The 27,224-nt window shown below is 40.6% G+C and overlaps 1 protein-coding gene across 1 annotated transcript in view; it reads right to left on the bottom strand.

Moving 5' to 3' along the window:
- The window catches only part of si:dkey-22o22.2 (neural-cadherin), a 289,349-nt gene that overhangs the window by 59,210 nt on the left and 202,915 nt on the right, over positions 1–27,224 (bottom strand). Inside the window, exons 13-17 of the mRNA XM_041189292.1 lie at positions 19,057–19,306; positions 18,562–18,689; positions 5,495–5,681; positions 5,112–5,255; positions 215–498 (exon numbers count right to left, since the gene is read on the bottom strand). Of these exons, the coding sequence (XP_041045226.1) occupies positions 215–498; positions 5,112–5,255; positions 5,495–5,681; positions 18,562–18,689; positions 19,057–19,306 (993 nt within the window). The remainder of the gene's footprint in view (positions 1–214; positions 499–5,111; positions 5,256–5,494; positions 5,682–18,561; positions 18,690–19,056; positions 19,307–27,224) is intronic.

Here is a 27,224-nt window from a genome sequence, read left to right as displayed (position 1 = left end):
AGGGAGAGAAAATGGAGAAGCCTGACAGACAGACAAGATTTTTTATTTCATGAACTGCAGCTAAGTTCAAATTAGGACTCACAAAGATGGAAGGACGGCATTTTAACCCACCACATCATCCATCTCCATGGGCCACTTCTTAAAAATAAAATAACCTTCACTTAATATTGTTGTAATTTTTAAAAATTATATGTTTATGCAAAAATTGACACACCTGTAGAACAAAAACTGGCAGGTCAAAGAGTTCCTCCATAACACTGTCATGATATTCATTCTTTGTAAAGATCGGTGCCTCATCATTCTTGTTGATGACATTGACAGTCACTAATGTTTGGTTTTCCCACTTTCCATCTGAAGCCACAAGCCTCAGTTCATAGTATTGTTCCTGTTCATAATTTAGCCGCTGAGCAATAAAGATTGTTCCAACTTCTGGCTCTACATCGAACATTCCTTTAACATTTCCTGAGGTGATCTGATACCTCAGTTTAGCATTTGCCCCTGAAGTGAAATGAAGACAAAGAAATGCAAGCTTCCATTAAATTTGTTAACTTGTTATGATGTAGTAATTTTATCAGGATTTTCTTTTTGACGTGCTCTAATTTTCACATATGCTTTCCCTCTATTATGCAACAATACACTTCATCGTTAAATCACCATTTTCCTTATCTAAAGAATATTTAAACAAGCTAAAATTCACAGCATTCACAACAAGTGAATCTTGGGTAAATACTATATTACATTAACTTTACGGCTATGCCTAGAACATTGCTATAGGCTGAGTTTTCTGCCCCCGCTGCCCCCCAACCCCCACCCCCACCCCACCCCACCCCACCCTACGCCCAGCATCTCACCCCCAGAAGGAAAAAACAGTAGAAATTGGAAAACAAGGGTACTGATCCAAACTGGTCTGGCATACCTTAAAATGGAACACCAGTTCAGACCAGTACTCATACTTCCCAGTTTTTACTGTTTTTTTTCCCACCAGGGGGGCATAGAAATGGGAGTGACAGGGAAAAATAGGGGGAGTCACTATTTTCCTGGTCAATTCTGGCCCAATTCGGATGCTAGGGAACTTTCCTATTGCAGACTGGGAAGCGGACTGGCTGCCCAATCCAAGGAGACAGACGGCCAATTACAATTGTTAAGACCATAATTAAGGGCAATTTTGCAGTTTTAATGAAATTTGACCACTGGAGGAGCCACTCCCTGCTAAGATTGGAGGCTGCCTATCTTCTTGGCAGGCCAGGGTGGGGGGGGCCACCAGAACTGGAGTACCTCCAAGTTGCAAAGAGAGGGCAGCATTCATGAAAGGCTACAATTTTGGCCTAGACCAATCCATTGGAGGAATTTCTCCTTTACCCCTATTGACCTACTGGGCTATGTCACTGATATATGATGACTGATAAGTAGGCTAGAGAAGGTCCATCCACTTTGAGGTGCCCTTGCGTTCTCTGGCCTGTTTCATCAGCGCTCACCTCTCCCTTTGATTGTTGGCAGCAGCATTGGGAGCCTGCCTGTCATCCTTGATAGGACAGAGTGCATGGAGGCAGATTCCTTCCAGCACTTTGCTCCACCAGTGTCACTGCCTACAAAAGCATTTGGTCCCGATGTCGGAGGCTCCAAAGCTGGTGACAAAATCCAGCCTGGTGATTTTAAAATGTGATTTACGCAGCTTTTACATGTTTTAATCAATTTTGATGAGAAACTCTAGCACAGGTTAGTTAATGATCGAAGACAGAATGGGCTGAATTATATGCAGTGCGGTGTTCCCAGCTCTCCCGCCTGGGCTAAAAAGTCAGGCTGGAACCCAGGGGAAGAACAGCTGCCCCGGAGCCATTTCATGGCTGATAATAGGCTGGAGGCGAAATTCCTGCCCCTCAGAGGACAGAGGCTGTCAAGTATCGGCAGCACACAGTGAGCAGTGGAGGTTTTCAGAGACGGATCAGAACTTTATCAGTGTCTGGGTGTTGGAGAGGAGGTTGTCAAGAGGGGTTTGGGGGACAGGGTTTGAGAGGCTATGGGGGGAGGGAAGGGGTTACACCTTGGGTGAGGCCTTTCGATTGGCCTAGGAGGCCAGTTAAGGATCGACTGCCCTCCCATTTGCCCACCACCAGTCTGCGCAAGAAAACCTGCCAGGCTGGCTCTTGGTTCAGGCCTCTCCCGCCCACTGGTTTTAATTTAAAATTGTAGTGTGGGCAGCAGTGGGTGGGTAAGTAGTGGGCAGGCTGCCCGCTTGATTTAATGTGCCCCCTCCCCTCCTTTTCTTCAAAGTCAATGGCAGGGGGAGCTAACAAATCCAGCCCAATGTGTTCCCAGCTTAAGATGAGGAATATGGGGAGATGTTTCAGTTAAAGATGGCATAAAACATTTCATAAGAAGTTCCTGTGATCTGCCTTTTCTCAACCACAGTTGGATGACAACACCACTATCACACCTGGAATTTCAGAGTTGGGAGAACTCGAAATCAGAGCAAATCATGAGTGTATTAGCAGAAGAAAAATAATTAAACAAAGGCAAGGTCAAGTGTAAAACAAACACATTTTAGGCTTGCACTGTAGAAAAGTGATGGCTAAAGTGTAAGAGGAAAGTGATACAGAAAATGTATGTTATATGCAAGACTTTTTAATGTTTCAGGGGATGTGAGTGTATCTGACAAGGCCAGCATTTATTGTCCATCCCTAATAAGATGGTGGTGGTGGTGAGCCACCCTCTTGAAATGCTGCAATCCTTATGGTGAAGGCACTCCCACAGTGCTTTAAGGAAGGGATTCCAGGAATTTGACCCAATGACAATGAAGCAATGGTGATAAAAACAAAATAACTGCGGAAGCTGGAAATCCAAAACAAAAACAAAAACAGAATTACCTGGAAAAACTCAGCAGGTCTGGCAGCATCGGCGGAGAAGAAAAGAGTTGACGTTTCGAAGCAATGGTGATGTAGTTCCAAGTCAAGATGATACCTGGAGGGGAACTCGGAGACGGTGGTGCTCTCATGTGCTTGTTGCCCCTGTCCTGCTTGGTGGTAGAGGTCATGGGTTTGGAAGGTGCTGTTAAGGAAGTCTTGGAAAGTTACTGCAGTGCATCTTGTAGCTGAAACACACTGCAGCCTCTATGCATCAGTGGTGGAGGGAGTGAATGGTTAAGATGGTGGATGGGATGCCAGACAAAGGGGTTGCTTTATCCTGGATGGTGTTGAGCTTCTTGAGTATTGTTGGAGCTGCGCTCATCCAGGCAAGTGGAAAGTATTCCATCACACTCCTGACTTGTGTCTTTTGGATGGTGGACAGACTTTGGGGAATCAGGAGGTGAGTTACTTACCACAGAATCCCCAGCCTCTGACCTGCTCTTATACATACAGTATTCATATAACTGGTTCACTTAAATTTTAGGTCTTTGGAATCCCCCCAGGATATTGATGGCAAGGGATTTAGCAATGTTGCTGACTGCAAGTGCCAAGAGGAGGTGGTTAGGCTCTATGTTGTTGGAGATGGTCAGTGCCTGGCACTTTTGTGGCACAAGTGTTACTTACTATGTTTTGGCCCAAACCTAGACGTTGTCAAGGTCTTGCTGCATATAGGTACAGTCTGTTTCATTGTCTAAAGCATTGCAAATGGAACTGAATGCTGTGCAAATATCAGCGAACATCCCCACATCTGAACTTATGATGGTGGGAAGGTCATTGATGAAGCAACTGAATATGATTGGGGCCTAGGTCATGACCCTGAGGAGCTCCTGCAGCATTTACTGGGACTGAGATAACTAGCCTCGAACAACCACAACCATCTTTCTTTGTGCTAGGTAGCACTTCAACCAGTGGAGAGTGTTCTCCCTGATTCCCAATCACTTCAATTTTACCAGACCTTTTGATGCTGAACTCGGTCAAATGTTGCTTTGATGTAAAGGGCAATCACTCTCACCTCACCCAATAGAGATGCTAGTGTTGTAGCTGTACTTGAAGAGTTTGGCTAGGGGCACAGCTGTTGGTCTCTGTGATGGTGGGCACCTTGGAAGCAGGCCAAGATCGGTTATCCACTCAACACTTCTGACTAAAGATGGTTGCAAATGCTTCGGCCATGTCTTTTGCACTCATGCTGGGCTCCACCATCATTGAGGATGGGATGTTCATGCAACCTTCTTCTCCTGTTAACAGCTTAATTATCCCCATCACTTATGACAGGATGTGATATGTCTGCACTGCACAGGGAAGCTTGTTATGATACAAACAGGTGGTGACAGATACTGTATCCTATAACCTAGCAAATGATCTATATTCGAACTTCTGAATATAAGGATGGAAGTCCTGGTTGATTTTATATGAGAGAGGCCCGCAGGCAAAATTGGTGAATGAGATTTATTTACAACCTATAACGCATTGTAGGTAATTGTTGATGCAGTCATCTTCAATTTCTCTCCAGACTGTTTATCCCAGTGCTCTGACCTTCTGACATTGATTACTGTGTAGAAGATTTGTAACTAATCAATTTATTCATGATCAGCAAATGATGAACTGGGAATCCTTTTGCACACTTGCACTGTTGCAGCTTCGCCATATGGTGGAATCAAACTTCTTTAAGAGATCATTAAAGATTAATTTGTTGATGCAACAATACCCACTGTCCCTTAGTTTATTTTAAAATCCTACTCACCAATATTCTCTGCTTTTCCTAAAAAAAAACTCAAGAATGGGAATATATAGTTTTATAGGCACCAGCATCAACAGCTATTGTTCATGTGTGAATCCACATAGTGAATAGCAGCCACTTATTTGACTGTATGTGCAGGTGGTGGGGAGAGTGTTTGTTATAGGCAAGATTTAACCTGTTCTGTAAAATAGTTATACAGACTCGAAACGTTAACATTTCTTTCTCTCCACAGATGCTGTTAGACCCGCTGAGGTTTTCCAGCATTTTCTGGTTTTGTTTCAGATTTCCAGCATCCACAGTATTTTGCTTTTATCAACCTGTTCTTGCCCACTTTACCTATTTTCTAATGCGGGTCACCAGACAGCAATCAGCAACATAACTCTTGACTGATTTTACTCAAGCACACCAAGACCAATTGTAAGCACCTTTTTGCTGTGAAATCACATGTGAAAGAATACGCAAAGACACACCTTCATCTCCATCATTTGCAGAAACTGTAATAACAACAAACCCAACATCCTTGTCCTCATCTACGCTTGTTGCATAAGTTTCCTGTGGGAAGACTGGTGCATTGTCATTCACATCACTGACAAAAATCCTCACATATGCTGTGTCTGTAAACAGAAAAAGAAATGTATACTCACTTTAAAGAGTTAATACAGTACAATGTAAATGTGTGACCTAATTCAGTGGTAAGAACACATCACAATTGATGATATTTTATTTGTTGCATAATTTGAAACTAACCTTAGCCAATTAAATGTCCAAACAATGTTCATGATTATACGCGGACAAACACATTCACTTATTTTCTTGTTTTTTTTTGAAGAGATGATAATTCTGAGGTCTATACCTGTGTTGGGCTGTCCATGCATGCCAGGCCTAGCAGACTCGGAGTTGTCTTGAGATTGAACCTCTATCAGGTAGGACCCTTTCACCTCTCTGTCAAAGGATGTCTGTGTGAATATCACTCCTGTTTCAAAATCAATGCTGAAGAAATGGTTGTCTCCACTGAGATCCTTCACTATAGCATAATTAATCTGTGGTTGGAAGCAAATAGAAAGAAAATGAGTCCTCAACTTTGAAAGAGACCATTTCATCCTGTGAGGTTTAGAGTTACAGTTACCATATACCAAAGAATCTAGATTGTTTCAAAATAAATTCAAATCCATTTAAATAGAGAATTAAAGCAACATAATTGTGTGTACTTTATCACATTTTGCAAGTTACTTTGCATCATGGTACCTGCACTAGTAGTTATTATCTCCAGAACCCACTTTGACAACTAAAGTACTCATAATTCTGAAAAATATGGCCTGTATTACACTATAGGAGAGAAGTATGCCAAGGCAATATTCTAATTGTTAGGGAAGGAAACAGTTAACTGTCAAGGAGTGTTTAAGTGGGTAATTGTAAGTTAACAAGCTAAGTACTTAACTTGGTGTATATGAAGGAAAACAGGTGTGACAAGGTGTCTGAGATTGTGACTTTGGAGGCAATTCTTTGCACCCTGGTGGCTGCAGTTGCTGGAAGGGGCAATGTAATGGAGGGAGGTGATGGGGATGATGTTTTCACCAGCAGTGAGGAGGAAGTGATAGGTGGAAAATGGACTAAAGCTCAGAAATAAGAAATGAATTAAGAAAGATAGTAAGACATTTACAGATTCTGATATGGATTCTTCTAGGAAAGAAAGGAGAACAGAAGGGATAGAAGAGTTTGAGGGCATCCTTAAAAGTACATCTAAAGATCAAGTTTTGACTAAAATTGATCTGGTTAAGGTGGCAACTTTCCTTAAGAATGAAATAGGAGATATTAAGTTTTCCAATAATTTATTGAATGGTAATTTTTTTGAAAGATTTTCAGCAAAAGAATAAGGCTTTAAAAATTAAATGGAGAACTTCATTCTGGGAGACTGGAAAATTATATAAAGAGTGATCTCTAGGGTGAATTTTGATATTGGTGTGGAAGATGTGATGACTATGTTTTGGGGTGGGTAAGTATTGGGAGTTAAATGTATTCAGAGCATGAGGAATGGAGTGAGAGTACTTTGGTTATTTTGATCTTTGAAGGAGAAGTGCTGCCTGAAAAGGTGTTCTTGGGGTATTTGAGTTCTTCAGTGAGACTAGACATTCCTCCTCCATTGCACTGTCTTAGTTGTCAGAGGGTTGGTCATGTAATGGCTGTGTGTAGAGGTAAAAAGATGTGGAGGAGCTCACGATTATGGGAAATGTGGGGAAGGAGTGAAGGTTAAGTGTTGTACCTATGGGGTAAACATAGTGCTGCTTATGGTGGGTGTGAGGAAAATATTAAAGTGTGGGAGGTACAAAAATTGAGGATTGGGGGGGTGGTGGTGGTAAGATGACTTATGCAGAGATGATGAAAACAGGAGGGAGGTGGTAGGAGACACAAGTATTTTGGGAGAGTTGGGAGGGAATGTAACAGAACCTTTGGTTGTGACTCAGAATAAGGTTTCAAGATCATCTGATATTTTGGTGGTCAGTAAAGTTAATTTCTTGACCTTTCTTGAAGTAATAAATTGTACTGCACAAACTCAAAGCACAACGAGAAAATGAAGACTATTGTTAAGGCAGCTGAGAAGTACCTGGATGTTTGTGGTATGTCTCTTGAGAAAATAAGTGAGGTGCTCCTGTTGGATAATATAATACAACCTTCTTGATTCTTGGGTTAGTTGATTTTGTGATGGGATTTTTTTAATATTACAATGGAATGCCAAAAGTTTTATTGCAAATGGTCAAGAATTTAAACATTTTTTAGCTGATTTAATTGAAAAGCCAGATATTATATGTATGCAAGAAACTTGGTTAAAATCGTGATCCAGGGATATGTGGCAGTTGGAAGGATAGGACTGTGGGGGATGTGCATTTTTTTTTTAGAACTTCAATAAATTATAGAAGTATTAATTTAGATACTCATCTAGAGCACAATGTTGTTGAAAGCTTTTTCTTTGGATTAATTTCTATGTTTCTTTTAAAGATCTTATTATTGAAGAATTAGAAGTTGCAGGGCTATGGACAGGGTGCAGGAAGGTGGGATTAGAAAGGGCACCTGGGTGTGCCCAGGCTGGCTTAGACAAGATAGGCTGAATGGCCTCCTGGGCTGTAACTTTTCTCTGGTTCTAAGTCTTAATATCAAGTGTCAAAAACTTATTATATGGTGCGGGGATTTTAATGTGCATAGTCCAGTGTGCGGTAGCGGTTATATAGATAGAAATGATTGGGGGCGGGGGGGGTTGGTGGGGGTTTGGTGGCAGAAGACTTAATTGACCATTGTAATCTGGTGTGTGTGGATGCTGGAAAAGGTACTAGAATAAATGTTGGTAAAAATACTTTGTTGTGCCTGGATCTAATGCTGGCTTCCAGTGCTTTGGTAGGAAGATGTGAATGGGATGTTTATGAAGACTCTACTATTGAAAGATCATTTTCCTATGAGAAAGAGTAGGGTTGCACTTGAATGAAGAAATAACTAAGTCACTGAAAGTTAGCATGCAGGTGCAACAAGCAATTGGAATGTTAGCCTTTATTGCAAGAAGATCTGGAGTATTGTGCGCAGTTTTGGTCCCCTTACCTCAAAAGGATATTAGAGGGAGTGCAACGAAAATTCACCAGACTTGTTCTGAGGATGGCAATACTGTCTTATGAAGAGAGATTGGGGAAACCAGGCCTATATTCTTGAGTTTCAAAGAATGAGAGGTGATCTCATTGAAACCTACAAAATACTTAAAGGGATAGACAGGGCAGATGCAGGTAAGATGTTTCCCTGGTTGGGGAGTCTGGAATGAGGGGGATGCCACTTAAGACCAAGCTGAGGAGAAACTTCTTTACTCAAGGGTTGTGAATTTTTTGGAATTCTCTACCCCAGAGGGTCATGGAAGCTCAGTCATTGAGTATGTTTAAGATATAGATTGGTATATTTCTGATTAACAATAATGTAAAGGGTTATGGGGATAGTGTGGGTCAAAGGCATTGAAGTATTTGATCTGCCATGATTGTATTAAATGGTGGAGCAGGTTCGACAGGCTGAATGGCCTTCTCCTGTTCCTATGTTCCTAAGGTGAATACATAGTGGTGCTTTTGTAAAGCACAGTGGATGGTTTTTCAGAAGAGGTGTGTGGATAGTAAAGGTCTGGGATTTACAGAAAATGTGGATACTTTAAATGACTAGTGTGATGTAGCATTGGGTGCTGTAGACGGTGTCTATTCCATTTAAAGAAAGCAATTAGGAAGAAAAGAATTGTTCCTCGGTGGAATGTGATTTGACTTGGCGATTTAAAGGAGAGGAATAAAGCCTTCAAGTTGGTGTGCAAAGCTTGTATGTTTGAAGCAGTATTGAATTATAATCGAAAGAAAGCCATAGCTCGTCGAGTTATTAGGTGTGAGAAAAAGAAGTATGGAAGGAGTTGCTGTGATTGTATAGGGAGGGATACATTGCTAGGTGATGTTTGGGAGAAGATTAGGGGGAGTTAATGGAACTTGTAAGATTAAAACTATTCCAGTATTGGTAGATGGAGATAGTGTTGCTAAAACCAATCTGGAAAAGGCAAATATGTTGTCAAAAGCTTTTGCTAAGGTACATAGTAGTGATAACTTTTTTATCCTGAATATTCTAGTATCTGCAAATTTTTTCTTAAGGAGAATCAGGATATTTTCAGGAGGAGTGGCAGCCCTGTAAATGATTGCCTGTTTCAGCTCATCTAAAGCGAACCAACTTGCAATACTAAAAATACAGGTCCTGGGAGGGATCTGATGTGCTGAGAAATGTTTCGCAACATAGGGGATGAGATTCTAGAAGTATTTCTTGGGCTTTTTAATTTAGTATGGGAGAGGGGTACTTTGTCCAAGATTGGAAACAAGCTATTATAGTACCGAATGGAAAGCTAGGAAAAGATTTATGTAGTCCATCATATTGGCCCACAGCATTGATGTCCAATATTTGTAAAATAATGAAGCGCATGGTATCTGGTTGACACTTATTATTTAGAGAGAGTAACCAGCTCCAGATACCATATCAAAGTGGGTTTAGGAAGTTTTGTTCCATACTGTACCAAATGGCGAGGTTAGATACTGATATCAAGAAAGCTTTATATAACAAAGAAATCCTTATAGCAGTCTTCATTCATATTGAAAAAGCATATGATATGCTGTGGGAGGGTGGGCTTTTATTTAAGATAAAAGTTTTGGGTATAGACGGGTACATGTTTAATTGGTTACAGAATTTTAGTAGATCGTGTTGTACAGGTGAGGGTGGGCATGGAGTTGTTGGATATAGTGGTGGTAGAGAATGGTACCCCAAATGAAGTGTGATTAGTCTGGTTATTAATATTATGATTAATGATGAATATTATGATTAATGATGTATATGATAATGTGGGTAAGGATATGGGACTGTTGCAGATGATGGTGCAATTTGGAGAAGAGACAGAAATGTTAAATATGTACTGAATAAAGTTCAAGAAGTCTTAAGGGCATTGGAGTGCTGGTCTAGGCTTTGGGGGTTTTAAATTGCTAATTCAAAAACTCAGACAGCTTTGTTTACAAGAAAGGAAAAATCTGGATGGCAATGTTTTGTATCTATATCATAAACCAACTGAGGTAGTAAAGGTGTTTAAGATTTTAGGGATCTAGTTTGATTGCACTTGGATGTGGAAAATACATATTGAAACAATAGCCATAAGCGTATCCAAAAAAGTGATTAAATTAATGACATGTATTGCTGGATATGATTTGGCAGCAGATAAGGGAATTGTAATAAGAATATATCCAGCAATGATACAATCAGCCTACGAATCAGCAGCAAAAACCTTTTTATTGTATAAATTGGATGTAATTCAGTCTCCAGCATGAGAATTTGTTCTGGTGCTTTTATTTCTTCTCCAATAATAGCTCTACAGGTGGAGAATGGAGAAATATCTCTTGAATTGCAGAGAAGGGGGATGGATTTTAATTATCGGGTGAACTTGGTAATGCAGAAAGACAACCATTTAACCAAAAGTGACCTTCACGATAGTTGGGAAAACAGATCGCAAATAAGGGGGAATTTTTTTTGGAAAAGAGTAAATGATTTAGTGGAAGAGTTGGGCCTGGAAGTTTTTTAATATAAGCATACATGCTTGCTGGTCAGTAATCCCACCCTGGCACTTTCAATATCCAGAGGTTGATTTTACAATAATGGACAAACTTAACTAAAATTAGTATAGATTTTAATTTGTCTAGGTTTCTAAAATAATATGTAGAAAAGAATTCGTTTGCTTATATTCCACTTTATACTGGTGGTTCTAAGGATCCTGAGATGGGAAGGACAGGTTCAGCAGTTTTTATTCCTGAATTTAATGTTAAGATAGTTTCAGTATTTTCAGTTGAGTTGATGGCAATTGTGTTGTCTTTAGAATGATTAGAGGAGGTAAAGCCATTGAGAGTCATAATTTGCTCAGATTCATCTTCAGCATTGGTCTCTATCCAATCTTGTTTTTCTGAATCCAGACAAGATCTTATTTTTGTAATTTTTTCTTTTATTGTATAAGATACAACAGTTGGATATTGTGGTGGTTTTTTTTTTATGGATGCCAGCACATAAAGGTGTGGTAGGGAATGAGGTAGCAGATTCGTTGGCTAGAAGTTCTAAATCACTTGATTCCAGACACTGAGATTCTTTAGGGAAGACTGGAATTAAGACTATGTGCATTATGGTAATATAAGTGGAATGTGGATGAGAAAGGAAAACATTTGTATTAGATTCAAAACAATTTGAAGTTATCTAGTAAATTCACTGGGAAGTGTAGAAGGGATGAGTTGATTATGAGCAAGATTAGGATTGGGCACTGTGGGTTAAATAAGTCTGTATTTAATTTGGAAACATGTTGATGGTTTGTCAGGATTCGGTGCAACATGTTTTATTACTGTGTACTAAGTTTGCAACTGCAAGGGGAACTATGCAGTCTAATTTACATCAGAAAGGTAAACAGACTGATAGGGTGGCTAGTATTTTAGTAGTTAGATTTGGATATTGGGATGTTTATAAAGTATTTTTTTTCACACGATTAGCACATAAAATTTAGATTATTTTATTGCATCACACTTCCTCCAATACAGTAGGTAGCAGTAATACTCCAAAGAGGTGTGAATTTGCCAGAAACCAAAAAAAGAAAAAGACAAGGTGTCTGGAGTTCCATATGTTAAGAAAATTGTCTGGAGAAGTTGAGGCTTGGTCTCTGTCTTTGTTTTCAAGCAGCTATAGGACCTTAACAGTGGTAGCTCAGGATGGTTGCTGCTTGTAAGAAAAAGATTGGAAACTAAGTTTGCTTCAGGCAAAAGACTGTATTTGGAGTTCTCTTTAAGAGAAAGTGGTTTGAAGAAAAAAATGGCTTAATCAAAATGCAGAGTGTTGGGGTATGATTACCCACCGATGTTTTCTGAGCATCAACCATATGAGCAATGGAAGAATGAAGTAACCACGTGGACACAAGTTACATCCTTGCCAAAGAAAAGCAGGGAATGACCTTGGCACTTTACTGGCCAAGCAAAGATGCGAAGTATTTTCAGAGTTGGACCCTGAGCATTTGAACACGGATGAGTGTTTGGAGAAGTTATTAGGTTTTATGGATAAGACTTATCAAAAGGATGACTTAAGTATGGTTCAGATTTTGACAAATTCAAAGTTGGAAAATAGTTCCATAAAAGATTATATAATCGAATTCAGTGGACTATATGCAAGATTGGGGAATTTCTAGGTGGAATTTTTGCAATCAGTGCTGGCATTTAAGTTACTAGACTGTGCCAAAGTGTCAAATATGGACAGACTTCTAGTTTTGATGGGAGTTAAACTTGCAGAAAGCTAGAACAGGTGTCAGAGCCTATAAGATTTCTAGGAAAACATTCCTTTCCAGCAGTGTTCATGGCACAAATGGATCATTCATTTGTAAGACAGAAAATGGAGGATGCAATGTTAATGGGATGGCAAGGCTGTTTAGAAACAGGACGCAGGCATCAGTATGAAAGGAGATTTGTTTCTAGTAACAAATGAGGACAGAATCACCTTTGACAATTATGGCAGGAGAAAAGAATTGGGTAATTACAACAAAAGAATGAACCCCAGAAATGCTCAGGGTGGGTCAATTGGTGTTTTAGGTGTGATTTTCAAAGTATCATTATGCAATGAACTGTCCTGAACGAATTAGTAATGTGTTTGAAATTAAACAACACAAGACTCAGGTTTGGAGATATTGTCCAAAGAGAGAGGGCATTGTATTAGTTACAAGAAGTGTTTCAAATTCATTACTGGTGATGAATGTCTTGGTTGCAGAATCCTTCAATTGTGTGGCACTAGATAGTGGGCTCATGTCTACAATGTGTGGAATAGACTGGTTAAAATGCTACCTGGACTCCTTTAAATAACAAGGACTAGAATAAGGTTGAGGAATTTGAGTTCCACCAGTTTCAGTTTTGGAGATGATAATATTTTAAGAGTCGTGATTCCCTGTAAGATAGCTGGTGTCAATCATTTCATCAGCACAGACATGAAATACATGAACTACCATTATTGTTGAGCAGACCATTGATCAAGAAAGCATTGATGAAGCTGGACATGGAAAATGATAAGGCCATTGTATTTTGGAGAGCTTGTGGTCTTAAGATTTGTGCAATCTGGAAATTATTGTATTCCTTTAGTGAAACCTAATTTTTTTTAGTAAGGAAATTAAAGTGCCATTAGCATCAGGGGATAGGAATTTAGAGGACAAAAAAATAATTGTTAAAGTTGCATTGGCAATTTGCCCAGTCCTCTTCCCAAAGATTAAATTTTACTACAGCATGCCAAACAGCAAGAACTACGTAGTTGGAAAGAATTTAGGGTATACACAGAGGTGCCAGATAGGGTTCTATCTCATAAATGGATATGATGCATAGCATGGAAAAGGTGCTTCCTGATGGGACTTTAAAAGCTAAAGCCAGGCTAGTGGCATGAGGTTTTGAAGAAAAATTGGCTGACCAGGATAGAAGAGTAGATTCACCTGCAGCAGGAAAACTTTATTCTGAGATCTTCTTGGCTCTGTTAGCTACAAATGCTTGGGAATGCAAGTCATTTGATATTAAAGCTGTCTTTTTTCAGTGACACCAACTTCAAGGGAAGTTTTTCTCTATCCACAAAGAGGCGCCAAACACCGATAGAACACACTCTGGAAGTTAACTAAATGAGTACATGGTTTAAATGATACCTCCAGAGTTTGACATTTGAGGTCAGTTTTGTTAACATTAGGCTGTCTTCATTTGAAAGCAGACCCAGCAATATTTTATTGGCACCAGGGAGGAAAACTTTTTCAGGCATCTTTATGATGCGTATAGACTTTTCTTGTGGGGAGGTAGTAATGAATTTGAAACAGTTGTCATTAATAGGCTCAGAATAGAGTTCACATTGGAAGCCAGGCTTCCAATTGCACATCACTTTACATCAGCAATTCTAGTTAAAATATCAATACCATTGCAATCCCATTGTGCCATCTACAAGATGCACTGCAGGAATTCACCAAGGCTCCTTTGACAGCACCTTTCAAACTCACGACCACTACTATCTAGGAGGACAAGGGCAGCAGATAGATAGGAACACCACCACCTGGAAGCTCCCCTGCAAGTCACTCATCATCCTGACTTGGAATTAGATCGCCGTTCCTTCACTGTCACTGGATCCTGGAACAACCTTCCTAACAGCACTGTGGGTGTACCTACACCACATGGACTGCAGTGGTTCAAGAAGGCAGTTCACCACCACCTTCTCGAGGGCAATTAGGGGTGGGCAATAAATGCTGGCCCAGCCAGTGAAGCCCACATCCCAGAAATGAATTAAAACAAAGTAGTCTTGGTAGGGCCTCAAGGATACAGCAACTTCTAAAACAGAAAAAGAGGAACTCTGAAGTCTAATTGGGCAACTCAATTGGCTAAGCAAACAGGGCTGGACATCAGTTTTGATGTTTTAGAATTGAGTACTAAAATGAACAATCCTGAGGTTGAAAAAATAATTTGAGCAAATAAAATGTTGACAAAATTAAAAATGGAGTATCATGTTTTGAAATTCCCATCTTTGGGTGATGTTAGAAAAATGAAACTGTTTAGTGACACATCTTAAGCAAATCTCTGGGTTTTCAAATGCGGGAGGTTTTACAATATTTCTCATGGTGGGGGGGGGGGAAGGTAAATGTTGCCCTTTGGCATAGGAAGCTAAAAGAGTTGTAAAAAGTATGTTGGCAGTGGAGACTCTTGGCCTTGTTGAGGTGGTGGCAACAGCATTCTTCATACCAAAGATGCTGGCAGAAATTTTAAATGGAAAAGGGTTTTCAGGAGTAATACCTGTCGAATGTCATAGATAATAAGTTGCTTTGGAAAACTATTCACTCTATGAAGTGCATTAATGAAAAGAGATAGCAATGTTCTTATTCTTTTGCATCTGTTTTAAACTTGTAATATCAATTCACAATCAACCCATTTGATCTTGGCAGCTACCAATTGTCTGACTGCCTCACAAAAAGGAGTGAACTCAAAAGTTAGAGATCCTTAAACAAGGGTCTCTCTTCCTATGAGAAGATAAAAAGGATTTTTTTATCTGGTGGACATCCCTATAAATGTTGCTCTTCGAAGGGGGAACTAAGCAGTCACCCTCGTAGGACAGGTGAGAAGTTTTTTTCTGAGGGTTGTCCAACTTTGGAATTCTCTGCCTCAGAAGGCAATGAAAGTGGGGTCACTGATTCCCTTGCCTAACAAGAATCTACCTCTGCCTTAAATTTTCAAAGGTTATTGGGGTAGATGGGAATGAGGAACTTGAAACACAAAAGGATCAGTGAATATACTCTTCTGGGTTGTCCTTTCTACCTCTGGCATATAGTTCAGACATTTGTTTAACAACATTTGCAATTGTTGTAGCAGCTCTCTGAACACTCTACAACACAAGTAAGGTTGAGTTAGTGTATTACATGTTGCAGTTGTTGCTTTTTCTGTCAGATAACATCTATTGTGTTATGTTCATTATCAGCATCGTGAAATATCTTGGTTAAAAATTTTGTGCATTTAAAAGGTATAAGCTTATGCAATAGAATAGGAAACAAATCTTAAGTTTTATGAAACAGGCTCGTCAAAAATGTCAAAAACATGGGCCTCTGTAAAGGGGCTATTCATTATTCCATTCACCTACACAGGAAGTCTTTGGTTAACATAATTGATTAGTTCCTGGAAAATGCAACATTATGTGAAATGACATTATGCAAAACATAGATGTTATAAATGGGTTATGTTCTTGGGGAAAGCGTTTGAAATATACATTTCCCTACCAACATGTATATTTTAAGGTTAAGAAAACACAGTATAATTTATTATTGATATTTTCTAACATGAGAAAGCTAAGAAAACATTTACAGATGGTAGGGTTTCCTGCCCCACCACCCAAGAGCCGATGGGGAATGCATCCCCACTGATCTCTGGTGCCCTGCTGCCATTTAATGCTCCATGGGACATTAATTGCCTAAGGTCAAGACTTCAGTCCCCATCTGGGGAGGAAGTCCTACTTTAGAGAATTGCCAGTCAATTTGATTGGCTGGCAACTCCTCATTCTACTTTTATTTCCACCCAAGAGTTTCCCTATATTTTAGAAGATAGTGAGGGTTCCTTCACTTCCTCTGGGATCAAACCAAGCTGTGCCACAGTTTTCAGGAATTCACTTTGATTCTCCTCTGTATTCCTGATATTCTGAGATATGAGATTTCCAGGGTCCTTCCATTAGTATCTGGCAAGGCAAACCCTCCGATTTTCCTTCAACACCCAATGATTGTGGACTCCCAGCTCAAGAATGGGCCTCGCAGCAATATTGCTTAGAGACACCCCTGGTTTCTGTTAGCTCTCTGCTACTGGTTCCACTGATGTCTTTTCAGCTCCTGCTACAGCTCTTCAAAGTACACACACTCTGCTAGTAGCATTGTCCAGGGGCAGCAATGCTTTGTTGAACAGTAATCCAGCTTGCAGTATCCTTACAGTGCAGAAGGAGGCCATTTGGCCCATTAAGTCTACATTGGCCCTCTGAAAGAGCATTCCACCTAGCCCCGCTCCCATTGTACATTCTCTCTTTGCAGGTCCCAATCCAATTCCCTTCAGCTGGACAGAAGTAGGACAAAAATTGCTTGGGTTATCCATGCCACCTTGTTTGCCTGCCACACAGCTGGCAGCTTGTTCTTCATTGCCCTGGTTGTTTGGGAATGACGCACAAGCATCAGCTTTACTTTAAAATCATCTATTGCATTTCCAACAAGCAGCAATGTCAGATGATCCTATGCTGCTTTAAAGCCTAGCATGCTCCTCTTCTCTTGAAAGTCTGTCCTGAAAGGCACTCTTTTTTCCAGAATAAACTGGTCTCATCAATGTTAAACACTTGTTGGGGAGTATATCCAACATCCTCAATGATTTGAATTAATATTTCCATGAAGGACCCAGCTGCTTTATCATTGGCAGTAGCACCTTCCCCACTTACAATGATGTTAAGCAAGTTTACACCTTTTTTATATACCTTGCAAACCACCCATGACTAGCATTAAATGATTCTACGTTTGAACTTTCACTATAGCCTTTCTTAAGATTATCGTACAAACTCCTTTCTCTTGAATAAGCATTAAACTGAAAGGCATAGGTTGTTGAGTTTTATGTTCAATCTAAATGGTTAGCAGTTTCTCAATGTCCATCCTAATTCCACTCTGATCATTTCTTCTTAATCTAACATCAGACATAGGAGTTATTAGTTTCCCAAACGATTTTATTTTATCAACTTTAATAATTCTCCTCATTGTTGTTGCTGGCAAGTCAAGAGCACTAGCCTTTGTACAGACAGCAGGTAGGGAGGTGCTCGGAGCACGTGATAACTTAACCCAGCCCAGCCTCCTTGACAGATACAGGCTCCTGCAATCACCTGAGCCTGAATGAAGGCCTAAGTAATTAACATTTCCACTATTTTGTGTATTAATTTCAGAGCTTTGTAATACCTAATTTCACTAAGTGTAACCTGTTTTCGCCGTCTTAGCAGAAAGCACTTCATAATCACTGGCTCATTTTTGCCACATTGAGTGAATTTTATGGGTAAAATTATTAAATAACACCACAACAATTCAAGACAACCAAGATAGCAACTGGTGTTTTACATGTTTCACAAAACCGTGCAGTGCACACGCTACGTGTCTATGCTATATAAAACAGTGAGTGTTTAACCAGTGGTCTTTTTAAAAGGACCACTGGAGACCACTACAGTCCAACCTGGGCCCAACACAAATAAAAATCTTAGCTGCTTCCAGTAACTGATTCCTCCCAAGATTGTCTGCTCCCCACCTCACCCGAGACCCAGGTCTCACAGCCTAGACAGGGAAGTTATATGGGAACGCCTGCAGGGGACAGACCTTGTGGGGAGGGGTGGGGAGGGGTGGGGAGGGGTTCCCAGCGTGGAAAGGGGGCCCTTGAGGGAGGCGTTGCCCGTTCCTGCCTTAGGCCTGAGCAGGATGACCTTGAGGCTTGGCAGTAAGCGGTCCATGGCCAGTTAAGGGTTTCAATTGAAGCAAGGGTAGGCGGGCTTCCCTAGGCCTCACTGGCACCTGCACTCCCACTCTTCCCTGCCCCCCCCACCCCCAAAAAAAAATTGTGGGAAGGCCACCCAGGAAATATTATGGAGCCAACAGCCTGCAAACTTGCCAACAAAGAACTGTAAAATTCTGCCCAATTAATCTAATGATATTCAGCAAAAACGTATCTACATCCTTATGTTGCCTCTGCGCCCTAATTACCCAGGTCCATGAACATGAATCATGTGAAATACATGTTTTGAAAAATTGCACGGATGAGCCTAACATAGAGATACTAAGATAATTATAGTATGCACAATGCAATTCTTGACCTTCCCATGACGTCCTGAATCCAGGTCAGTTGCCGATACCTGCACAACTGACATGCCAACTGCAGCACCTTCAGGGACTGTAGCCTCATAAGTGGATGAGGTAAAGAAAGGAACATTGTCGTTCACATCTGAAAAATTAAACAACCAAAAAGAGAAAAGGGCATAATATTGTACAACAAAAGAAGGAATCTTGCGCAGTTAATGGGCCAACATTGTCATTAACATTATTATATTTTATTACAAAAACAAACAGGTTTAAAAGAATCATCTAGTAGAGGCTGCACAATGAGCTCGGGAAGATCATTCCAAAAAAGAGTACAAATTGAGCAAAGAGCATTTTACTTATTTGCAATAGTTTTCTTCTATATTTTTCTGGAAGCTACAGAAACAATATTTAAGTACCTCAACAAGAGAGGGGAATGTTCTAAGATTCCAAAATCAAAAGCCAATGGACTGGGGGAAACAGTATTTAAATTTAGGATACCTCAAACATACCTGTCACATTGACAAAAATGGTGGTAAAGGAGGCTAATGGAACTGCAGCCACATTCTGAGCCCTGACTCTAAGTGTGAAAAACTTTGTTCCCTCAAAATCCAGTGGTTCTGCCACTAAAATGGAGGCAGATCCATCCAAACGATTGGGTTTCAGGTAGAATCGGACTGGCATGTTTGTTTCTGGAACCTGACCCTCTTCCAGGTTGTATGTAACTCTTGGGTCCCCAAGGGGACTTGTTGCCTTGATAGTCTGAAATCACAAAGTAAAAACTTAACGTTAAACACATTATAATCACCAAACAGAACAGTCTGAAACAGTCTTACAAACCTCACTCTGAATAAAGTGAAATACATGCACTATCAACATTCCTACAGCTGATTTGTTGGGGGGAGTGAGGGAGGAAAGGTGGAAGGAGGTGTTGTATTTTCTTGTCATTCTCTACTGAGTTGGAAGACAGGTCCCTTGTCCCTAGTCCTTTTCAATGATACCCTGTAACTCATGGCTAGAAAATACGCATACAGTGGGTAGCTAATCATCCCTTTTCTCTAGACAATAGTCTGGTCTCTGCCTAATTTGTAACTGACATATAGGATAGAATTTTCCCAGCCAGGTGCAGCTGGGTTCCAGTGTGGACATGGTGTGAAAACCCTGGAAAATGGCGTCGGGTGAGGATCCCAACATCACCCTGCTCACTTTCTGCTTTCCCCGGGGCAGGTTCCGTGTCCTGCGGGGAAGTAATTGGGGTGCTTAAATAGTTAATTAAGAAACTTTTTAACCATCAATTCCTTCTTCCCTAACAGTGCATGGCTTTCACATGTGTCTGTACCTCGCTAGTGTAACCAAGGAGGAACTTCATTTTTATTCGTTCATGAGATGTATCACTGGCAAGGCCAGCATTTGTTGCCCATCCCAAACTGACCCTTAAGAAGGTGATGGTGAGCCGCTTTCTGGAAATTCTGCAGTCAATGTGGCATAGGTACACCCACAGTGCTGTTAGGGAGGAAATTCCAGGATTTTGATCCAGCAACAGTGATATAGTTCAAAGTCAAAAGGTGTGCGACTTAGAAGGGAACTTGCAAGTGGCAGTGTTCCCATCCCATCTGCTGCCCTTGTCATTCTAGGTGGTAGAGGTCACAGGTTTGGATGGTGCTGTTGAAGGTGCATTAGCAAGCTGATGCAGTGCATCTTATATATAGTATGCACTGCTGCCATTGTCTGTCGGTGGTGAAGGGAGTGAAAGTTTAAGGTGGTGGATGGATTGGTAGTCAAGCTGCTTTGTCCTGGATGGCGCCGAGTATTGATGGAGCTGCACGCGTCCAGGCAAGTGAAGAGTATTCCATCACACTTCTGACTTGAGCCTTGTAGATGGTGGACAGGCTTTGAGGAGTCAGGTGGTGAGTTACTTAATACAGAATTCCCAGCCTCTGACCTGCTTTTGTCGCCACAGTATTTATATGGTTAGTCTAGTTCAGTTTGTGGTCAATGGTAACCCACAGGATGTTGATAGTGGGAGATTCAGCAACAATAATGCCATTGAACATTTAGCAGAGCTGGTTAGATTCTCTCTTGTTGAAGATGGTCATTACCTGGCGTTTGTGTGATGCGAATGTTACTTGCCACTTATTAGCCCAAGCCTGAATGTTGCTCAGGTCTTGCTGCATTTGGATAGGAAATGCTTCAGTATCTAAGGATTTGTGAAAGGTGCTGAACATTGTTCAATCATGAACTGGCTTCCCCACTTCATTAATGAAGCAGTTGAAGATGGTAGGGTTTTGGACTCTTGCAGTGATTCCCTGGGGTTGAGATTATTGGCCTTCAACAACCACAACAAGCTTCCTGCAGTTTAAAAGTTTTATATTTTTTCAAAAATTCGGCTCACAGACCTTTGATGACATCCATAGACCCAGCTGCAACTGTTTTAATTATGCTCGCAATGAAAAATTACAATCATTGCAAAACATGAAAAATATGGGAAGGCTATCAGCATATTAACGACTAGAGTCTAATTTTGCCTGGAGTTAATAAATAATCTCTCAAGCTGTTCATTGTTTCCTCACATTCCTCTTCACTTTTGGGAGTTTCATGCTGCACTCTGACCTTTACATATGCCATGAATGATTCATTTAAAATGCAGCCGTGATACTGTCTAATTAGATTCATGAAGCACCCTAAGTACCTCATTAGTTTTAACAAGGAATATTTTGGATGTTTAGAAACTAATTTCTATGCAGATTGATGAGCCCATGCTCCATTCACATAATTAGTAGATCATTAAGACAATACAGTAAATGTAATTTAAAAATGCAGTTCAAATCACTACTTAGTAAGATACACTTCATACAGGTGAATCCTCCAGGGGTACAATTATGACAAGAAATAGCATCATATCTTTTGAATTCTTGCAAAGCATTTCATAATCTGATTGCCTGTAAATAGTGAGGAGGAAGTGGGAGAAGATTTTTATGCTACCCCATTCAAATATACAGATGTTTTGTGCTTCAGTGTTCTGTACCTCAAAATGAAGGCATCCACATCCCCTTGAATTCCACACAAGATTTTGCATTCCAAATGTACTGGAATATTGGGATGCACAATCCACACAAAATGGAGCTGAAAGATCAGAAGTTATATCAATCCCAGGCAATTTAAATGCAACTGGGATTAAGTTCCTGTGTATTTCACAGCCACAACATCGTGTGCGGCTCATGAGGGGTACATGCAAAGAGGGAGACATGATAACCTAATGTGAGGGTGGAAAAAAACAAATTTCAAATGTAGCTCTTAAAATATTAAACACCTTAATTTAAAAAAAATGATGATCCACCTACTTATTATTGCCCCAGATTTTGTGCTCAAAATAATGGTGACACTGACATCACTTACTGCTCTGAAAGAGTAACACATGCCGCACATACGCAGTTATGTGTGGGAATCAGAAGGTGCTCTCCAAGTTGCTCTGCCCCTCCAGATGTGTTTCACTGTATAGGTACGTGCTCCAGGGCTTACACTGAAACACATGGAGCTGGATTTTCAACTGACTGCGGGGGCAAGATCTGGAGTGGGCATGCATTGAAAATCACACACTTGGATGGCATGTCTTCCAATGCCTCTTGGACATGTTGGAATTTTTTAAGGGCGTGTCGGAGGTGGGAGGGGAGTCGGCAACCCGCACGCCTCCAATTAACTTGCTGGAGAGGGACAATGTTAATAACAGGAAGAGCAAACAGCCTAGGACATGTTAATACAAAGCTTGCGGAAGCTGTTATTCATTGTGGTTGCTGATGAAATGTCGTGTATCCAAAAGTATTAGTCAAACTGGGGCAGTGGTACAAAGTTGCCATTGCTGGAGCAGAGTTGTTTAATTTTTATTAGTGGGATGCCCAAAATGCGACTTGCGGCCTTTAGACTTGGCAGGAGATAGTCTAAACATACCAGAGTTCTTTGGAGAGATAGGGTATCTTTTTCACGAGGTAAGGTACCCTTTTGGCTATCATCCCAGGACACCTTTGGGAGAGGTCAAGTGCTTTTTGGGATTGTTAAAAGTAGAACCCTGAATGTCCTTAAAAAGTGCATAAACTCATTGGAACTGTCAAAGGGAGCTGTCAAGGTATTTAAACCTCCTCCCTTTAAATTTAAAAAATACCGTGTTGCTGTTTTAAAAAAAAATCAGTACTTGATATTTCACTGTCTGTTGACATAAGCCTGTGAGCTATCATTGTAGGATTACTGCTGCATGACTGATTTCATAATCTATCATTATCACAGTGGGGTGCTTGTCAGTTCACAATTTGATTGACAGCTATAAGTCTTTGAAGTGGGACTGTGAATCCAAATACTTGTAGGGGATTAAAAGGAGTTAAATGAAGTGAATGTTTTTTTTCAATCAATGAGTGTTTTATTTTAAAATGATGAATTAATCAATTGACACTTAAGAACTATTTAATCTCAGTATGGGTCCTGAAGTCTGCTCACAGTGGAAACTGGGTGAGTTGGCATGGAGGGTGTAAGGGTAAAGGGTGGTGGGTGGGGGGCATAGGTTGGCATGAGTTGGCACTAATTTGGCATTGGAGCTATAAGGGGCCATGGGGATGATTAGAGTGGCATAAGTGGGCATGGTGATGGGGGGCCATTGGGATGGACAGAAGGGCATGGGTTGGCATGGAGGTATGAAGGTGTGGGTTGGGGCAAGGATGGGCATGGGGAGTGTGTGGGGTGGTGAGGGGTGTGAGGGGTGAGGGCTGGAAGGCCCCAGCGTGAATGTTTAACCATCTAGGGCACTTTTCCCAAGTCCCGACGCTGCACTCCCAACCCGGGTATGAAAATTCAAGCCATAATGCTTGCCCTATTCGCACAAGCCCTAGATCACCTGTAAATGACACTGCACAGAAATAGATTTCTAATTGCCACAAGACCAGTGCAAACACCCATACAGTATCTGTGGGCAAGTGTAAGTTTATGATTAGCTGATTATGATTATGATTCATTTTGCCACTGATCAGAAAATTTGTACCAATATTTTTACAAGGTAATTTTAAGGCTAAAATGTCTGAAAGTACAAAGCAAGAGAGTGTTTGAATAGACCCTAATACAAAAGCAAAATACCGTGGATGTTGGAAATCTGAAATAAAAACTGAAAATGCTGGAAATACTCAGCTGATCTACCAGCATCTATGGTGAGAGAAACAACATTATTTTTTCAAATGTTAACTGTTTCTTTCGCCACTGATAGCTGCCAACCCTGCTGAGCATTTCCAGCTGTTTTCTATTTTTATTTCAGGAGAACCTGCATTCAGAAACACTACTTGCAAGGTGAATTCTAATAGCACGTTATTCCAAAAGAAACAAAGAATTTCTTATCAAGAGTGGAAATTCACAATATTTGAATTTATTCAATAAGAGGATGTTGTTAATGGTATTGCAAGTGGTGGGCATTAACTGGGGATTCACTTGTGTCCCTATAAATAGGAACTAAAGCTGTAGTTATTGTGTTAGGAATGTGTATCTCTGTAAATAAATGCTTATAAAAGTTTGTAAAGAATGGCTCCAGTTCTAGCCTTCATCACCTGTCTTTCTGAATTTCTGAACTAATCTCCGAAAACCCCATCAGTATACATTAAACACACAGCTAAATTCCACCAGAGTATTTCGGCAAACAGCTCCCAAGGTCAGAACAGGCAAGTGGGGTTAATTTGATTTTAGGTGATAAACTTCCATTGGCATTAATGGGAATAAATAAAAATGGATGTAAAATGGGCCTCTGATTCGCTATCATCCATTTTACACTACTACATAATCAAAATTACCCCTCGTGAAAAGTAGGACAGGAAAAGAAATGGAAAATACATTATTGCAAATGATTTTTCAATCAGCATTCCCACTTGGGATTTTTAAAACCTTATGTTCCAGCACTTAAATCAGGGCATAAACCTGCAGTTATTTCTCTTTTCTCTGCTTCTCTTGTCTTTTTTCAGGGAATGTGATAGCTTTTATATTCATGCCATTTGATGATTGAAGTACTCATCTGCTTTTTTATAGCTGCAGGGTACTGCTAGAATTTGTATGCTGACATTTTTATTGTCTTATTTCACCACTGTGTTACATTATTTGATTGCAGGAATTTATTACTCTCAATGTATTTTATTTCAAAACTCAACAAAATGCTAATCAAGCTCTCCAAATAACTCTGAAGAATATTCAGCCAAGGTCTCCATTCAGGGTTGCTACCAAGTATCTCCTACTGGAAAGTGTACTTTTGCAGGGGATGGATGAGGATAGATTTGTATTGACATTAATGTTCCTTCATGGTCAAAGAGTCTGCTGACAATAATACAAAAGCAAAACACTTCAGATGCTGGAAATCTAAAATAAAAACAGAAAATGGTACAGATATTCAGCAGGTCTGGCAGCATCTGTGGAGAGAGAAGCAGAGTTAACAGCTGGAATTTCAAGAGCAGGAGGTGGCCTTGTCCCCCAGCGTAAAGGTCACCGTGAGCCTGCCTATGCATGGCCAGGAAGCCCTGAGCTGATTTTACGGCCGGCAACTCTCTAGTCCAAACAGCTCCACTAGGACTGGTGGTCACTACTGGGACTGCAGCCAATCCCTCACAAAGATTGCTGCTGTAGACAGATAAGGTGAGTATGAGGGCTTTGCTGAAGCCAGCCTGATGGGCCATGGCAAGGAGGTGCGGGGGCTGCAATTGATGGGTGCGGGGGGTGCAGAACATGTGGTAGGGGGAGCACCATTGCAGAGGGAGCCTCCATTGGCCACAGTATTGTGTCACTAGGGCTTTGGACAGGGCTTTAAATAAATAGGTGCAGGAGGAAGATTCAGGTGAAGGTAGACTTAGAAATCCAAACACAAAGGTCAAGGTATCGGAACAGTATGGTGATGTGAATAAAGACAAGCAGAGTGGCACAGGAAGGGACAGAGAGTTTAACCAAGAATGTACTTCAGTGAATAAGGTCATTGCTAGGAACAGAAGTAAAAAAATGAAATTAAAGGTTCTGTATCTGAATGTACAAAGCATGTGCAATAAGATAGATGAATTAGTGGCACAAATAGAGGTAAATGATTTAGAACTAATCACCACTAATGAAACATGTTTGATCAAGGTTAGGAAATAAATTTTCCAGGGTACACAATATTTTGGAAAGACAAACAGAATGGCAAAGGAGACAGGATAGCCCTCATAGTAAAGGGTGACATTAGGACACTAATGAGAGAGGATCTCTGAAGATCATGAAGTAGAATCAGTATGGATGGAAATTAGGAACAGCAAGAGTCAGAAAACATTGGTGGGAGCAGCTTAAAAGTAATTATACCATTGGGCAGAGCTTTAAACAAGATATTATTGGTGCCTGTATCAAAGGAAATGTAATAATTGTGGGGGACTTTAATCTTCATATCGGCTAGGACAATCAAATTAGGGAAATTAATATCAGCAGAGATAAAGTATTGGAGAAATCTAAGGGACTAAAATCTGACACTCTTGAGATCTGATGGCCTACACCCTAGGCTTCTTAAAGAGATAGCTGCAGGGAGAGTGGATGTGCTAGCTATGACTTTACAAAATTCCTTAGATTCGGGAATCCCACTAGATTGGATGTTGTTCAAAGACACTCAGTGCCTGATCGAGGAATCCGGCATCAGGAAATGGGGGGGGGGCAGGGGATGTGAGGCCCACTGAGAGCCACCCTTATGCCCTTCCTGATGACCCCATCCTTGCAACCCCCACCCCCACTGATGCTGCCTGCATGTGGAGCTGCTGAGCTCTGATCTCAGAGGGTGATGGCATTTCTACTCCTGGTGTTCTTGATGGGCACTTAATTTGGTGAGCCCTCCCATAAGGCTCTCACCGGTTCTCCAACTGGCAGGCAAGACCACATCACCTGCGTTGATTACCACCCAGTAATGCTGTTTCTCTCTCCATTGAAGCTTCCAGACCTGCTGAGCACTTCCAGCATTTTCTATTCTTTATCATAGCCTTTGACATTCTTGACTCACAGATGAAGAATAGTCACTTGCAAGAGATCGAGCAGGGTACGTGGCAACTGTGAATCAGGAACTTGGCTGGTGCAGCACTTTACAAGTTTTGTGCTATGCTTCTGTTCCTTTAGTTTCAAGGCTGGTAACAATTTGCAACCACATTGCTTCAATGCAGACAAATCTACCTGAGAAACCCCTCTTTTGTAAATCACAGAACAGGCAAAAATCAGATCGAACACATAAGCATAGATTGTCAGTTGTAATTCTGGGGATTAACCTTTGGGCAAAAAAACAATCACTTCAAACAGAATGTGATTTTAAACTGAACAAAAACAAAAGAGGGGAACACTAGAAAACACAAGCTGAGGTTTGCTCCTAGACTTGCTAAATTAAGAACAATTTGATCCAATGTCACAAAGCCAAACTTCAGGTTGCAATGTTAAGTGGAATCTGAAATGAGAAACAGGGTAAAGTATTTAGCACCGAGGTGAAGATGACCTAGGGTTTTAAATGCCGAAAGCTTGTAGGAAGGAGGATAGAAAAGGAGTCCTCCAGGTTTAAGGCCCATAGAAAGTATGAGTTAAGGAGGCAGGACAATTAATCTTGATTTCAACACAGTCAGAATACAGAAAAGAGGAAGAGTATGTACAATCATATTATTTACAAGTGAAGATGTTCAAT

The sequence above is a fragment of the Carcharodon carcharias genome, chromosome 6, assembly GCF_017639515.1.
Source record: "Carcharodon carcharias isolate sCarCar2 chromosome 6, sCarCar2.pri, whole genome shotgun sequence".
Lineage (NCBI taxonomy): Eukaryota > Metazoa > Chordata > Chondrichthyes > Lamniformes > Lamnidae > Carcharodon > Carcharodon carcharias.
This window is presented reverse-complemented; position numbering and strand designations above follow the sequence as displayed.